Here is a 17,992-nt window from a genome sequence, read left to right on the forward strand (position 1 = left end):
TTGAAACCTTCTACATTTACCCATTTTGTTCTTTTGGTCTTCGAATAAGACAATGCAATCTTATCCTAAACCAAAACCCATGCCCACCAATCATACCACCATTAACACGAACCACAACCTCGCACCAGATTTCACTTGACAATATCCACATTGCTTCATAAAGTGATAAGACCATCTCTTAAACAAAGGGCTACTAAGAATTGACATAATCCAATAACACCGGCCTGGCCCATACTTCAAATACCTCACATCCTGGCCCATACTTTAAATAACTCACATCTTGGCACATGCACTTTTCAGCTAGTCGTTCCTCAAGTTAGCTAGCTTTCAATTCAACCAAAGCGCCACCAAGGGGCATTAACGACCCCTACTCTCCTATAAACCACCTAACAGGAGATAACTGCAGCATGAGGTCACGTCATATGGTGCGCTAAAAATTTGATGCATCACTTTACCTAAATCCATCTCAATCAGAACTGTTTGTTTATTTAATTGTTAAATCCAATGGACACTTTATATGGACTATCAGAGTTCTAAAAAAGTGGTCTGGACCATTTGAAAACTTTCCTAAAAGATGAAGGTTGCATAATATATTAACTATACATATATTTTACTTTAGGTATATAATTAATTATTATAATTATTTATAAATTAAATATGATTTACTTATTTAATATAATTATTTAAAGAATTACATTAAATAATTAAATTATATTTAATTTATTAATAATTATAATAATTAATTATAGTTATATTTAATTAATAATTAAATTAATATTGAATATTATTTATATTATTATATTAAATTATAATTAATTAAATTTTTTTATATAAAAAATAATTTAAATTTTTTACATTGGTGAGTAGTTTATTTTTATGTATGAAATTTGAAATACTAACCACATTACAAAACTAGTCGTTACAAAACTAACCGTTACTATGTTACCGTTATTATTAATAAATTAATATTTTGTTATTCTATATATACTGCTTACATACACTTCTATTGCATAATATGATTGTTGCAAACATAAAGCGGGCTTGTATATTTTTTTTTAAAAAAAAGAAACTTGCAAACATAATGCGAACTTGTATTATATTGCATAATATGATTGTTGAGGATGAAAGAGACACTTATGCAGGAAATTTTGCTCAAGGCTTAGAGTATGACGATGTCGAAAACGGCTTATCACAATCTTAGCTAGGAGAGGAAGATTTTGCACCATACCATTAATTTCTCCAAAGAAATGCCCAACTTCAAAATAGACAGCATAGACAGTTGAAAGTGACTTGATTGAACATATATGGCAATTTCACAGTACTTGTCGTTCACTATAGAACTTAACTATGTTTTTTATATTAAATAATTTTACAAATTAGTGTAATCTCGTTTTATATATTGTGTATTATTTTTCTATATGATTTTTTTGATATTAATATTTTGTAACAGTAAATTATTTTTGAATTTATAAATTTAAAAATATTATTGTAAGAAATAGTAATTATATTAATTTTAATTACTTTAATTAATTAATTAAATGGGACTGCAATAGGGACTAAAGCTAGTTCCTTTTAATGGAGAAGAGAGATGCTTTGAATTCTTATTTACTATTTATTACGCAAAAGTTGATGTAGAATTATTTTTTATGACGGGTGAATCATAAATAAAAATTGGGATAAATTTTTTAATAGAGATGGTCTAAGAGCATGTCTAATAATAAACAAATGAAGGCCATTTACTATTTGTCTGACAAAAAGTGGAAACTAACCTTTGGAGCAAAATGAAAGTGAATTCCATCATAATTTTTGAAACAAACAAAGCCCTACTCAAAGGGGCTTGATTTCTTTTAATTTTAACCAATGATATTTAAACATGTGTCAATTAAATTAAAAAAAAATTAAATAATATTTTGTTAATAAAATTAACAATATTTTATATACATATACAAGATGAACGTTGCATAATATGTTAACTATACATATATTTTACTTTACGTATATAATTAATTATTATAATTATTAATTAGAATTATATTAAATAAGTAAATTATATTTAATTTATGAATAATTATAATAATTAATTATAATTCTATTTAATTAATAGTTTGTATTAATTATTTAAATCATAATTAATATAAATAATTAAATTAATATTAAATATTATTTATATCATTATATCAAATTATAATTAATTAAATTTATTTATATAAAAAAATAATTTTAATTTTTTACATTGGTGAGTGGTTTATTTTTATGTATTAAATTTGAAATATTAACCACATTACAAAATTAGCAGTTGTAAAACTAATTGTTATTATGTTACCGTTATTATTAATAAATTAATATTTTGTTACTCTATATATACGACTTACATACACTTCTATTGCATAATATGATTGTTGCAAACATAATGTAAGCTTGTATTTTGGGAAAAGAATTATATTGCATAATATAATTGTTTAGGATGAAAGAGACACTTATGCAGAAAAATTTGTTCAAGGCTTAGAGTATGACGATGTCAAAAACGGCTTATCACAACCTAAGCTGGGAGAAGAAGATTTTGCACCATATTATCAATTTCTCCAAAGAAATGCCCAACTTCGAAATAGGTAGAATAGACAATTGAAATAAGATTTGATTGAACATATATGGCAATTTCACAATATTTATCGTTAACTATAGAGTTTAACTATATTTTTTTATATTAAATAATTTTATAAATTAGTGTAATCTCGTTTTATATATTGTGTATTATCTTTCTATATGATTTTTTTAATATTAATATTTTGTAACAATAAATTATTTTTGAATTTATAAATTTAAAAAATATTATTGTAAGAAATAATAATTATATTAATTTTAATTATTTTAATTAATTAATTAATTAAATAGGACTGCAATAGAGACTAAAACTAATTCTTTTTAATGAAAAAAAAAATATTTTAAATTTCTATTTACTATTTATGATATAAAAATTAAATGTGACATTATTTTTTATGATAGATAAATCATAAATAAAAATTGAAATGACCTATTGGAGTTTTCTAAAAACCGGCCGGATTCCGTTCCTGACCAATTCAGCGGTTTTCAAGCTGTCTGTAAATTAGCAGTTTTGTTTATTAAATCGAGCCAAAGATGCTTTCGATCCCCTGCCAATCAGCTAGTCCAGTTCGTTTTTTAAAAGCATAGTATTTATTGATTTCATTGAACCAGTCATGTACATACTTTATTATATTTATAAATTATTTGCTTACAAAAAAAGAGATTTTTATTTTTGATATTGAATTTATAATAATATTTTTTAATAATGTGTAAATTTTGTGTGTGTGGGGTTTTTTTTTCATATGGAGATCACAAATCAAAAAATTCGATTTGTAAATTTTAATTTTTTAAAATATTTAAAATACAAAATTTATCCTCTAATTTATGAATTTTAAGTTTTTAAAATTTTAAAATATAAAACCTAATAACCTATCCTATGATTTGTAAACTTTAGAAAACATATCTTTCAATTTGTGAACTTTATTTTTTTTATTTTTTAGATAAACAAATTATACCCTCCAATTTGTAATTATTTTCATATTAACACATTACTTTTTCATAACTGAGAATAATACAATAATAATTTTCATATAAAAAAAATTAGCCACAAAAAGATTACTACATATTTGTGAGAAGAATTAATTTACTTAGTATATAAATAAATTACTTAATTAATTTTTTTGTTATATTAACGTTCAATCTAATTACTTAGTAACTTTTTTTAGTAACTTCTAATTTAAGATAGATAATACATGCTTAATAGATAACTTTTAAACAAAAGAACAATATATTTTAATAAATATTATTATTTAAATTTAAGTTATCTTTTTTTACAAAGTAATTACCTAAAATGCTTCACTAACTTTCATATAAAAAATTTACAAATTTGATAGATATCAATGTTTATAGATAAAAGTATATTAATTAAAATTGTAAAATAAGAAGTTGAAAATTATAAATGTCCCGTTTTTATAACAAAAAATCATAAAAATTAATGTCCCATATTAAATTCATGTTATTTCACAAACTGTCATAATCAATCCATTTTATATATATAAAATACCACTATTTAATATTTGATACAAAATGAATAAGGCCTCAAAAAGAAAAAGGCTTAAAAAGAGTTAAGTTTAAACACAAATGATTAAAATTGTATTTTATTAGTTAACCATATAAAGATAATTAATGCATTTATTCACCAAGATATTCAAAGAAAGAAACAAAAGACAGGTCCAAGTAGTTTTTACAAATATCTCACAAAAAAATTAATTGAAAAAAATAATAAACTAAGTGTCACATCTTTTTTGTCTAATAAATTTCAATAAGCATTAATCTCTCTGTTTAGATTAAGTTTTAATTCTTGTTTACAAATTTTTTACTTTCATCCTTACTAAGTGTAACTTAAAGGAATCAAGCAAAAGGAATGATGTCAATCTTCCCTAAAGTTTTTTCACAACTTCATGTTTATATGACTATAGTAAGTCAATTTACGAATCGAATATGTGACTAACTTAAAATTCCAACTTTGAAAAGAGATAGCAAATGCGTTCTACCAACTTTTCAGATTCTCCTCCATCTAAATGAAAATGAAACAACGATACGAAGAACATATATGAAATCATAATTCAAACCAATAATTAGATATGCATGATAAACGAAAATAATAAGAACATATATGATATACAACATGACATACATATATGTAGTACAAACTATTATAATGGTGTTAGAAGTAGGACCAGAAGCGACTTTTGTTTTATGTTTTATATTTTATTTTTTTTTCCCACAAAATTCTATTTGTTCGCTTCTTTCTATTTTATTTCGTTCATCCCATTCATGCTTATACAATGCCGCTCCTTATTTTGTTTTAAAAATAATGAAGGTTCTCCCCTACTTTGATTGACCATACAGTCCATAATATAACATTTAGGAATTTAAACCGAAAAAATTTTTGAAAGGACAAAAGAATAATTTGTTCTAGTGTGTCTGGTACATCGTAAGTTATGAAAAATCCTATAATATCTTCTAGAGGATACATTAAATGTCAACAGAAAAAAAAAAAGTTTGTTCACTTTGATACAACTTAGGCACCTTTAATTGATATTACTACTAAACATGGTCATAATGTTGACACTTCAATTTATGCAAGTTCTCAAAGATGTCAAGGTTTGTGGATAATAGAGTTCTAAGCAATATCAGATACTGAAAATAATTAAAATAGAAGAAGCATTCCTCAACTTACCTGAACAAATCTCAAATCCTAATCCATAATGATGGCTTTTGTAAATTTGTTTTTTAAATCTGTCATAATGGAAATTTTCACATAAAAATTCCAAAGCTACAACATTTCTATACTGACCACAAAGTAACTGGACTTATGCATGTCGGCTCAATTTGATTAAAAAAATATCATAGAATATGATCAAGAATCCAAGAATCATGATCAGTCAGATTAAGTTCAGCGGCTTGTCTCTGGAAGGCAACTTTTATTATAAAGAATGTCCTTACCTCATCATCAATTAGCATTTTGACCAGAAGAAAGCCAAAATTCAAGAAAAATCTCAATGGACATAGCTGCATTATACTCAAAACCTCAACATGATTACCAACTTTTATGATTTCTTGCTCAACCCAGTGGGCTGTGGCAACTGTTCCTCATACTTGCAACAAAAAAAAATTTATGAGAAAGTTGAGATAACATTCTGTATATCATATCTTAAATAAAAATGTAACTTTTCAATACTCAAGAGCAAGCCAAACAACAGAGTTTCAAAAATTATATAAGCAGAGTTAGGAGGCCATGAAAATTTAAATCTAGAGCATCACAAACAACAGCACAATAACAAAACTCAACAAATTTATTGAAGTGAAAATTCAGGTTAATCAAGAACCACTATATATGTAAAATAGAAATACCATTTTGGTATCATTTTATTCATGATAAAAACATGAAGAAATCACCTGAATAATAAAATATTTAAAATTATCCAAACAAAGTAATAAATAGTAAGAATGTCTTAACTCTAATTATAGATAGGATCAAAAAATTCTATTCGATCTTTTTTTCCCACAACCAAACACATCAACAAAAAATGAGGTATATATAAGGAATTTGTAATAAGTACGAGGAATGAAAGATTACCCATGTGAAATTTCTGATACCTCTGAAGCTTCTCCAATCAAAAAGACACCTTTTATTGTTCTTTGAGAATAATAAAGAGTAGCATACGACTGATCCACGGATGAAAAAGATGAAAAAGAAGGTCTTCAAATTGAATTTCAGTATTACACACTATAACATCAAGAAATAGAAAGCAGATTATATATATAAAAGTCCCAACATGATCACAATGTGCCGTATTTGTAATACTAAAAAATTTGTAATACTTTTTTTTTATTGAAAACTTAAATCAATGTGCTCTTCAAAGTGACTATTTGATAGTTCATGCCTTCAGGGCCAAATAAACACTTCCATGATAAAACAAGATCAGCATAAAATATTTATCTTAGACTCTTCACTAAAAGAATGAGGAACGTAAGAAATTACTTTATGTGTTAGGAGACTACCTGCTTTTCTATCAATGAAGAAGTCAGTTGATAGAATTTTTTTTTTGCTGCAGCATGTTTTACTTTCTCCATTTTGTTATCATCTACCTTCTATGAATCATAATTTACTTTTGTGCCCTTCTCTGATTGATCTTTGCCTATCATCATATGAAGGTTATAATCTTTTACATTATTAAGTCATTAACTGATATATATAACACACCCAAAATAAAAACTAAAAATTAAATTTAAAAAAATCATTCTGAGTTAGACCTTTAGTCATACATACACCACTTATTAATCTATAAATAACCACTATATTTATTTTCTACTAAATGTTTTTGGACATTGGAAAAAAAGAGATTTGTTCTTCTGACATTTTCAGCACCAGATATTGAAGTTCAGTAGCTTGTCTCACATGGGAAGCAACTTTCGTTATAAATATAGGTGAGACCGAAACTTCACCTTGTGATTATTACTTTATAAATTTTGCCAAAATAAAGAACACAAAAATAACATTAGGACAAAGTTTCTCATAACAGTATTTATTCCAATATTTTTTGTGTATAGATTGTAAAATTTTCTGAGAAAGGAGCAAGCATACAGAGTTTTGGGTTAACACGGCAAGTCCTCTCTTCCTCATCTCTTTTGTTTCCTTCCTTGATACTCAGGCCCTCAATTGTTGTTTTAATCAATCTAGGATAGATAGGTTTATATAATTTCCACAGCATGAGAAAATTACAGGCCAGTGTTTGAAATTATAGTTCCTGCTTCCGTATAATATAATTGCAAATTCTTAATTAACTGTTGCTTTAAGGGGCATCCTGCACAGAATAACTCAGTTTTAGGACCCACCGTTACATAATAAAAATTATACTAATGTCCATCTATAAAAAAAATATTACATCACTAAATTTGAAAATAAAAGATATAAAAACAAAATGTGATCACTTGGAGCTAGTCAAAAGAAATGTATTAGAATAAAAAAAAAAAGTCAAAATCCAGAAAAAATCTCCGTGAACATACTTGCATTAAACTCAAAATCTCAACTTCATCACCCTATGATTCCTTGCTCAAGCCGGCTTGTGGCAACTGTTCCTCGTACCTTCAACAAAAATAAATAAACTTAGTTGGAAGGAGTAAGCTAAAACAAAATTATATAAACTTTTAAAAAATATATAAACAAAGTTGGAAGGTCATGATTATTTAAATTATATATGGCACAAACAGAAGCCATGAATATTTATGTTTCGGACATTTTAGTACAAAAAAAATTGAGCTGCCGTTAAGACTTTCATTCACCAGTTTGCGGGATCATATTGAAGCATAAATAGCAATTAGCCCAAAATAGGGGAGCAAACAATCCTGATCAGCCTAACAACAAAGTTCAACAAACTTGATTTTTTCTATTGTTTTTATCTTTTATTTCTTTTCTTTGTACGTTATTATCTACACATTCTAGAAGTTACTAGTTATGGTAAGTCACCATTCTATTAGCACCAAATTTATATTTCTCAAATTTTATAGATTCTTTACAGATTTTGGTGAGCTGTATATTTTATAGGAAACTTTTGTGTATATACTATATATTGATCATAGACAATACAATCATAAAATTTACCACAATTTCGCATCAATACAATCTCCATTTCATTTTCTTGCTACTCCGTGTTCACGATTTAGGGGGGTGTGCCAAACATGAAAATTTAAACCAGTAAATAAAACAAGTTGGATTTTAGGTGGAAATTTATGTAGTTAAGAATTAGACTAAGTATTCGTTTTTAAACTTTTATAATTTATTTTCCCCCAAAATATATACACACGCACAAGCACAGTAGCATACTAGAGAACAAGTTCATTTTACTAAATCCTCACTACAAAATCACATATCTCCAAAAATTTGGATTAATACTCAAATTAATTCCTAAAAAATAGGTCATTTTTCGAATTCGTCATTGAAAAATTTTATCAATCGAATTAGTCCTTCAAAGATTAAAAATTAATTATTTTTGTTCTTTCTTAACTCAATTAGTATTTTTTTTTATCAACAATTGATGATATAAGATGATAACTGACATCATACATGATACTTAGCATATTCAATTGAACACTGAATAAATATAGTTATGAAGATCTATTAATTTAATATATTTTTAATTATATAAATTCTAATCCTAATATAACTTAACGACACTAAATTGATAAATTTTCACAAATATATTTGTTTAACGTTTAATTAGATATATTAGGTATCATGTAAGATGTGAGTTAACATTCCATATTATCAATCATTAACAAAAACTACTAATTGAGTGACTGAAGAATAAAAATCATTAATTTATAATCTTTAAAAGACTAATTTAATTGATAAAATCTTTCAATGACGAATTTAAAAAACAATCAATCTTTTAGAGATTAATTTGATTATTAATTCCAAAAATTCTCTTCATGTACTTCAACGCAAGTTTATTCATGAAATCTCCATTTATAATCCCAATAAAATTGAACATGGTTCCTCAATCTATCTGTACAAATTTATTCTCTTCAAACAGGGTACATTTATATGAAAGAAATAAAATATTTTAAGTTTCCCCAATGCATTCAAAACTTGAAAGCTTGCATTTCTAAGAACATTAATCAATTGTCACTCTCTTTTGATAATAATTAAAAATAATTTTACATGTATATCTAATTATATAATGTCATGTCAGCAAAAATAATCACTTTTTATATTAATTGCTTGAATAATTATCTAAAGAAACGAATGTAATTGGACGAATATATAAAATGTTTTACTGTCAGTACATCGAAATTAAAATTTCACTCTTAAACAAACTTCAAACTTCAAGTAGACAACTTACCGATTAGATCCTCAACCTCAAGCAAAATATGCTATGGAACTCAAGGAATCAAGATAATACCATGTTTTATTGAATTTGGGCGAAAGTATTGCTAGCAAGTAGCATCAAATGTTTCGGTTTTCAATTTACATATATGGATCATGAAAACACCAAGACATCACAGATTAAATGTGATCAGTTAAGTCCAAAACATTGTTGTCACTCACACTTCATAAGTATTTGATTGTTTGAACATTCACACACTTTTTCGCCTCAGAGACCGGTAAGGCAACCCCAAGGCACCACTCTTTCCACCGACAATTGTGTACGAACTCATCAGTGATCCGAAACATTTCAGAAGTCATATCTTTGAAAAACCTGTGCACAAATATCATTTATTATAAGAACAAAAACGGAGTGATTACTCTACAGCTTCCTACAAGCCTCACAACAAGCTTTGGATTTAAGTACATTATAATTTTGAACACGTTGAAACATTGCATGCAAATGTTCAGTATTCTAGTTGAGTAAACTACCATTTGTATCAATGAAAGTTCAGAATGTTAACGAATCTACTCATGAATAAATGAAACTCTTTTTACTCATGGAAGATGAAAAATTAACATTTCTACCCATAGTTCAAAATAGTGAAAAATCTATACATGAACAAAATCAGCGTTTAAATACTTTTGTCACATAGAAACCAACTTCTGTAGGTACAAAGCTAATTTTGTTCATTCCTAGTTAAATTTGTCAGCGTTTTAAAATTTCATGGTTAGAAATAGTAGTTTACTCATCTTAATTTGAAAACCTAACAATTTTCACAAGTGATTTTTCCCATAAAAAGTTGAGAACACAACAGAGCGACAAACTTCTGGTCTAGGAAAAAAAACGACATATCGATGTCAAATTAAAAGCTAAATACAGTTCTAAATAAATACACAAAAAGTATTAATCCCAAAAGTCAGCCAATGGTGATGCAGCTATGCTATAGAATTCTCACTAAAAGCTTGAGTCATACATCTTTTGATACAAATAAATCCGAAAGTACTTCTCCATTTCACCCACCTAACTCAAATCTTATGGTTTCTATCTCCCTTTGCTCCTCCAAAATTTTGGATGATTAAACCATGCTACTTAAACATTGTGACTTGTAGTATGATATTCTCACCATTGTCACATCTAAACTAGGATTTGTGCAACTCTTGCTAAACTTATATTCCATATACTTTACTTATATTTATAAAAAAAAAAATTATGCGCTTCCAAAGTTTGTTTTGACACCTAAACTTCCCATTATTTTCTCCCTCAAGTCCTCAAATATCATTACATCATCTGCCAAAAAAGCACCGAAGCACAAAATCCTATATCTGTATAGTAAGCACATCTAAGCTCAGAGTAAATGATAAGGACTCAATTGACCATTGGGTGAATTTCTATAGTCGTAGAAAAAACTGGACACCCGAAATTGCATTCACATATTAGTTTGCCTATTACTTGTGTCTTTGATTGTTTAAATATTTGCAATTCAAACTTCTTTCTTCTCTAGAGCCTTCCATAAGACCTCCCTTATCACATGGCTCATAAGCTTGATCTTCTATGATATGCATAGTTTTGTGTGTCGATCCCATAATAGAGGGCCTAATTCCATGCTGAAACTAATTTAAGAAGCATGATCACCAAAGTTATTCTAAATGCTTATTTGACCATATGCCTAGTAAACGTAGGACTTAGCAAGTCCCCCGTCACGATTCACGACTAGGATTAAACATCTGAAGTGTAAAATTTAGAAACTGGATACTGGCAAGTGATCTAACGTCAATAGTAACAAAGGCTTTGGTTCCAACATACAATTGGAAGCTTAGCTCCATTCTAAAAGCTAATTGGTGAGGATGGTCTAAACATGGTTATAAAGTTATCTTAAACATATGCCTAGTCAATGTGAGACTCATATTCTCCCCTCTTTATTTAAATTGACATTAAGGAACTTCCCATGTCTTATAGAGCCAACTCATGTCTTCCTCACTGAGAAACTTCCATGAATCAATAGGTATATTCTCAATTCTCACTGCTATGCCATTATACATCCTCTTTGAAACTTAATTTAAGTCAAACTCTTAAATTCTATAATAGAAGGTATAGTTTCTATCCTCTTTGATATTTAGCTTAGCCAGTACCGATTTGCATAAGTAACCCTTCCATCTTTCCTTAGTGTCTTGTTTTGTAAGTTATCACAAAAGCTTTACCCTCTTTACCCTCTTTATCCTTGATTTCAACTAGTCTAACTCCCATCTCTCTTTCACTTCCTTTAGGAAGCCTATAAATACTTTTCCCCCTTTTTAGTACCCAAGGATTAATATATAAACTCATCAAACGCTGTAGTCGTGCTTCAAGCACACGACAGTAACGTTTTCTTAAACTTCTAAGTAAACTATTACACTGTCAACATTAAATGCTGCTTCTAGGTTTTCTCTATGTCCACTTAGTGACAAAATTATTCTATTGTTTTTCAAGGTTTTCTGGTATTATAACATCAACACAATGTCAACATCTTTGTATATTAATATGGGACCTAGCCAAAGTGCTACTAAAGCAGATAACATTCTTTGAATGTTGATCTACATATTCAGCTAGGATATTTCATAAGAACAAAAAAAATCACCTCTTCACATTGCAGAATCACATACCTAGTCATATATCAGCTTCATTCAGCTATAATATTCTTCTAGAAAAATCATTCAATCTATTCACATACCAGTATCACAGTTAATTAATCACATATTGGATTAACACATTAACAAAGGTATTTTATAAAAAATCATCCAAACTCAATCAAATAAACAACAAAATCATTGCTTCCCGCAGATAATTCATTAAAACATGAAAATTAATTACTAGAAAAAAAAGAGAAAAAAACACAAGAAGTTAATAAGCAAACTCACCTCAACAGCAAGGGACCAAGCCACAGTAAAGAAGATAAAACTTTAGAAAAATCAAAAGACCTGAAGCACAGGCCTTTTACCAAGCCTCTTGATCTCTCTATCCATTTGACCAGTAATCATTAAACCAAACATCTTGTAATCACAAAGTAGTGACCAAAATGGGTGACCAAAAGTGGCTGGAACATTGCCTTCAACAAAGAAGTGACTGTACCATGCACATCCATACCCTGAGAAAGGCACAAAGAACAAGAACCACCAGCTGAATAGAAATGAACAGAGCAAGAAAAAGATGCTCAAGAGGGTCCCCACAAAGTGCCAGCGCCTAGTTGATGGCTTTGAATGTTGGGTCATGTAAAAAGCCCAGAACTCTTCCAAGCTCCTGAAATTCATGGCTTTACAGAAGAAAAAGAAAACATAGACCAAACTGTTATAGATAAATGAATAAAAATCTGACCAAATCAGAATTTTTACGAAAAACCCAGTTGGGGAAAAATGAGAAAAACTATGTGGGGTGTGAATTTTTGAAAGGATTGGGATAAAGGATTGAAAAGGGTGTTGTTTTGAAATCGTGGATTTTGGTTGGTAGCAAGGTCATGGAGATTTTTTTTTGTGGGGTTTGGTGTGGCAGCTTTGGAAACTAACGAGAAGGTGAAATCATAAATGGGTGTTTTGATTGTGATTGGTGTTTTTGTACTTTGATTTGTATTGATCTGCGGTGACTTCAAGGTCAAGCGTTTTCTCATTTTTTACTCTATTTTCACTTCTATTATTTTTTTTAATTATGTTATATATACACTATATTTTTGTATATGTTTGGTTGAAAGGAAAGAAATAGAAAAGAAAGAAAAGAAAGGAAAGAAATTGAGTGGATTTTTATTTTCTTTAGATGTGTTTGGTCGGAAGGAAAATAAGAAGGAAAGAAATGTTATAAAAAGACAATCTTATCCCTATATTATAATATATATTGAAAAAAGTGAAGGGGTAGTATTGGAAGTAGAGAGAGAAACATTAGTTTTCTCTTCATTTTCTTTCCAATGTTGGAGAGAAAAAAAATTGGTGGCCCCACCACTTTTTTTCCATCCATTTTCTTTCCCCTCAATTTTCTTCTCCAACCAAACAATGAAAAATAATCATTTTCCTTCCTATCAAATACATATTAAAATATAAATATATATTAAAAATAAATTAAATCATACATATATTTATACATAAATACCATAGTTCTGAAAATCGAACCGGATCGATCGGTTCAACTGGGTTAACCGAAAACCGGTCATATGGTCGGTTCGGTTGACTCTAAAAACCAGTTGTAAAAAACCGGTTAGAGAATCGGCCGAACCGGCAGTTAATCGGTGAACCGCCAGAAACGGCCGGATTTTTTAAGGGTTTTCGGTTCAGCGCTACACTCAAAACGTTGTCGTTTTTAGTGTCCTATAAATGAAAGAAAATACCCTGAAGATTGGAAACCCTAGCCGCTATCTCACACCATCATCCCACCCCTTTCTTCCTCTCTGAAATTTGATCTCCGGAGAAGAATCCAGTCCCAAACCCCCTTTGGAAGCCGCAGCCACCATCCTCCCCCAAACCCCCTTTGAGCAGCCACCTTCTTCTTCAGTCTTCAGTTTTTCACAAAGACACAAACTCATCTCTCCTCTCTTCTCTGAGAAGTGAGAACCATAGAAGCCAGTCAATCCACCAATCGAGCAGCCACCGTAGCCCGCCACCATCGCATCTGCAGCCCCACCGCGTCAGCCCCCACTACGTCAACCCCACCGCGTCAGCCCTACGGCAGCCCCCACCGCGTCCTTGTCATCGCCAAGCTCGTCTTCTCTGTGTTTGTCGATGTCGCTTCCTATGTTGTCACCGTTGCTCACCTTCCTCCTCGCCGTCGGTAAGCCTCGCCTCCTCTGTTCGCAGTCTCGCCTTCCTCCTCTGCTTGCTGGTTTATTGTTCGCTGGAATGTATTTATGTGTTATTTTTTATTTTCTGTTCATGATTTTCTGATTTATTTGTTTGCTGGATTCATGATTTTCATTTATTTTGATTTTTTGAGGTTATTTTGATTTATTTATTATTTGTTGTTTCTGATTTATTTGTTATTTATTCATGATTTTGTTGTTGATGCTATTGTTTGCTGAGGATCTGAGGTTATTGTTTGCATGTTGAAGTTGAATAAGAGAAGGGATCAGTGTTTGAGATGCTTTTGTATTGAAATATAGCTGTGGTGGTTTTGTTGTCAACTGAGATTGGAGCTGTGGTGGTTTTGCAGCCATGAAGTACCTGCTTGAAACAATGTTGGCATGGACTAAACATTGATGCCAATAACTACAGGACGTTTTTTTTTTTGAGATAATGTACTTCATAAGAATGTCTAAAAAATTTGAAAGTATATTTTTTATGGCTGAAGATTTATTTTGTTAAATGTAATTTATACTGTGATTTCTGTGTTTATTTGGTTTAAAATTTATTAAATTTAAATATTAAAAATTATATATTAATTTTTTATAATTTTATTTTATATTTAACTAAACCGGTTGAACCCCAGTTGGACCACGGTTAGACCACTAAACCGTTGAACCGGTCATTCTGCCGGTTTATTGACCGGTTCGATTTTTACAACCTTGATAAATACATTGATAGCTAATTTTAATATACGAATAGTATTTTTGTTTTTTCTCATAATTTATATAATTGAAATTAGGCCTTCATAAGTGTTGAATCCTGGGAGTTGAGGCTTGGGAACGTCGGGCGTGCTTCTTCAAATTCGGACGTGGGCCCAATTTGACTTTCCAAGGATGCTGGCCACCGGACTTAGAGGGTTGGCTGCCAGGCGTGTGTCCCGATTTGAAGAGGGTCGTCGGGGGTGTGTGTTAGCTATCGGACTTGTATGCTAAGTCACTGGGCATCCATGTTGAAGGTTAGGTGTCCGGTTTTTATGTTCTTTGGGTTTGATTGGACCTTTTTTAGATCGTATTTGTGTTTTCTTGTTAAAAAGGTTTTAATCCTTGATTATTTTGAGAACAAAAACTCTTTAAAATACAATAATACTAACACAACTCCAAATATTTTATTAGTTTTAAATTTTCACTAGAAAATATAAGAAATTTGATTAAAATCTAAGAAAACAAATAAAAAAAACCTTAAAAAATGCTAAAGATGCCTAGGCATCACAACATCAAATTTAAAATTTTTCTTGTCTTCGAGCAAAAAGAAAAGTAAATAGAATTTACTTTACTGAAAGAATTGAAAAGTTTGTAAATTTAATTTCAAAAATAAAAGTGGGATTTATGATAATCCTTGTGATTATATTCGGACTTCTCTTATTTTTGATTAATCTTGCATACTCAAAAATTGAGAATTTTCAAAAGCTTAAATTCAAATTGTATTATCAAAATTCTTTTGGGCTTATATGACTTGAAGGCAGTTACTTCACATTTAATTCGGGAAAAAGATCATTGATGCTTTTGACTCCAAGTGTTCTGTCACAAGGCAGCTCTTAACGGACTTTCAATCGATAATCTCGAACCAGTTGGCCCAAATTATCGAGTGATAAATCACTCTTCGAATCTAATTACCCAAGTCCCTTCTTGACACAATCACACCACAAGCACATAACTAGGATTTTGTTTATCTAGACATCGATGCTCATAGCCTCTTTGGACTATAAGTATTTTGTTTCAAGAAAATTCTTGAATGTAGTCTTTCAATCGAAAATTCCAAGTCAATTGGCCCAAGTTATCGGATGCTAAGTCACCCCTCGAATTTACCGACCCAAGCCTCTCCTTGAAACATAAATATCACAGGCACATAACTGGACTCTAATCATTGATACTCAGAGCCTTATTGATTTTGATTTTTCGATCTTTCCATACCTTTTTTTTTAATCAAAACTGCTTCAAAGAATTGATTTGAATTCTCATAATTCTTCTTCAGAACTTTGTTTTTGGAGATTCTCCTTCCGTTTTCACAAGATTCAAATATCATAAGTTTATCAAATGTAACCACATATTTTTTTTTACCACCATCACTATTGTTTTGAATTCATTATTCAATTTTTTCATGAAGATATCCTCCGTACAACTGATCACTGGAAGAGCAAACATACAAATTTAAGTACTAAGGAAAAAAGAAAAGTAAATAGAATATGCAATGCATGCGAGAAAAAGAAAAAAAAACAAAGAAAAAAAGAAACAACTAACCACCAGAAAAAAGAATTCATCTTACCCGATTTTACCCAAAATTACTTATTCATCATCATTGTTTTCTTTATCCTTAGTCTATATTTTTTATTATCCAGAGGCTTATGGTGTTACTAACACCAAATTTAAAGACTTACACCAAATTTAGAGTTTAACAGAATTTTAAGCATAAGTGTTTTAACTTATATATAAAGAAGCATACATGCATGAAAAAGAAAGGAATAAGATGACTTCTAAGCAATGTGGCTTAAACAAGAAAAAATGACTAAAATGCCTGGCTTCAATTTAGGACGCTAGGTATTCTTAAAAATTTTCACCCCTAGAACCCTTCTTTTCGATTGGCCAAAGGGCTTCCAAGGTGGTGCCGGGCGTCGGCCCTTCTTGAAATCTTGGACACTGGGCATCCATCTTGAACGAATGGCGTTCAACCTTTTTTTTTAGTAAACGTAAACTAAAATTGAAATATGCATGTAGAAGAAAAAAGAAGAATGTAAATGAAAAAAAGAAAAGAAAAACTAACTATGGTTGGATTGCCTCCCACAATCGCTTCTTTAACATCACTAGTTTGACGTTGAGTCTTCTAAATTAGTGGTTGGAATGAGTTTTGTTGATCTACTTCCCCAAGATAGGGTTTCAATTTTTTTCGTTGATCACGAACCTCCTTCCAGAGTTTTCATTCATTACTTCAACATATCTGTATGGAGATATTTTACTCATAGTAAAAGGCCTAGACCACCTTCTTTTTAACTTTCAGGGAATAACTTCAATCTTGAATTGAATAGCAAAACCTTCTCACCCAATTCAAAATCTTTTGAGAGAATTTTTTGTCATGCCACTTATGTGTTTTTTCTTTGTACAATTGGGAATTATCATAAGTTTGATTTCTGAATTTATCAAGTTCACTGAGTTACAGAAGTATCTTTTTTTCCCATAGTCTTGGCATCAAGATTCAAAAATTTTATTGCCCAAAATACTCTATGCTCTAGGTTAACAGGTAAATGGCATGTCTTGCTATAGACTAGTTAATAAAGTGACATACCAATTGGTATCTTGAAAGCTATTCTATAAGCCCATAAAGTATCACCAATCTTTCTGGATCAATCCTTCCAAGAGACATTAACCATCTTCTCCAAAATTATTTTTAGCTCTCGGTTGGATACCTCTACTTGTCCATTAGTTTGCAGATGATATGGAGTTACCACTTTATGTCTGACTCCATACTTTTGAAAAAGAGTTTCTAGTTATTATAGAAATAGGTTCCTCTATCACTAATCAGTGTTTTCGGAACTCCAAATGAATTGAAGATTGTCTTCTTCAAAAAATCAATTACAATCTTAGAATCATTAGTGGGTGATGACATGGCTTCCAACCACTTAGATATATAGTTGACGGCTAATCGTATGTAGAGGTTTGAATTTGAGGA

General features: G+C 29.8%; 1 protein-coding gene across 1 annotated transcript; it reads right to left on the bottom strand.

The window, feature by feature from the left end:
- Positions 1 to 9,497: 9,497 nt before the first annotated feature.
- On the bottom strand, positions 9,498 to 13,050 carry LOC112796967 (uncharacterized). The gene is made up of 2 exons (XM_025839668.3): positions 12,371 to 13,050; positions 9,498 to 9,806 (listed from the first exon to the last, which is right to left on the bottom strand). The coding sequence occupies exon 1, from the start codon at positions 12,758 to 12,760 to the stop codon at positions 12,422 to 12,424; it is 339 nt and encodes a 112-aa protein (XP_025695453.1). The 5' UTR covers positions 12,761 to 13,050; the 3' UTR covers positions 9,498 to 9,806; positions 12,371 to 12,421.
- Between the last annotated feature and the right edge of the window lie 4,942 nt (positions 13,051 to 17,992).

Source organism: Arachis hypogaea, chromosome 4 (genome assembly GCF_003086295.3).
Source record: "Arachis hypogaea cultivar Tifrunner chromosome 4, arahy.Tifrunner.gnm2.J5K5, whole genome shotgun sequence".
Taxonomy (NCBI): Eukaryota; Viridiplantae; Streptophyta; class Magnoliopsida; order Fabales; family Fabaceae; genus Arachis; species Arachis hypogaea.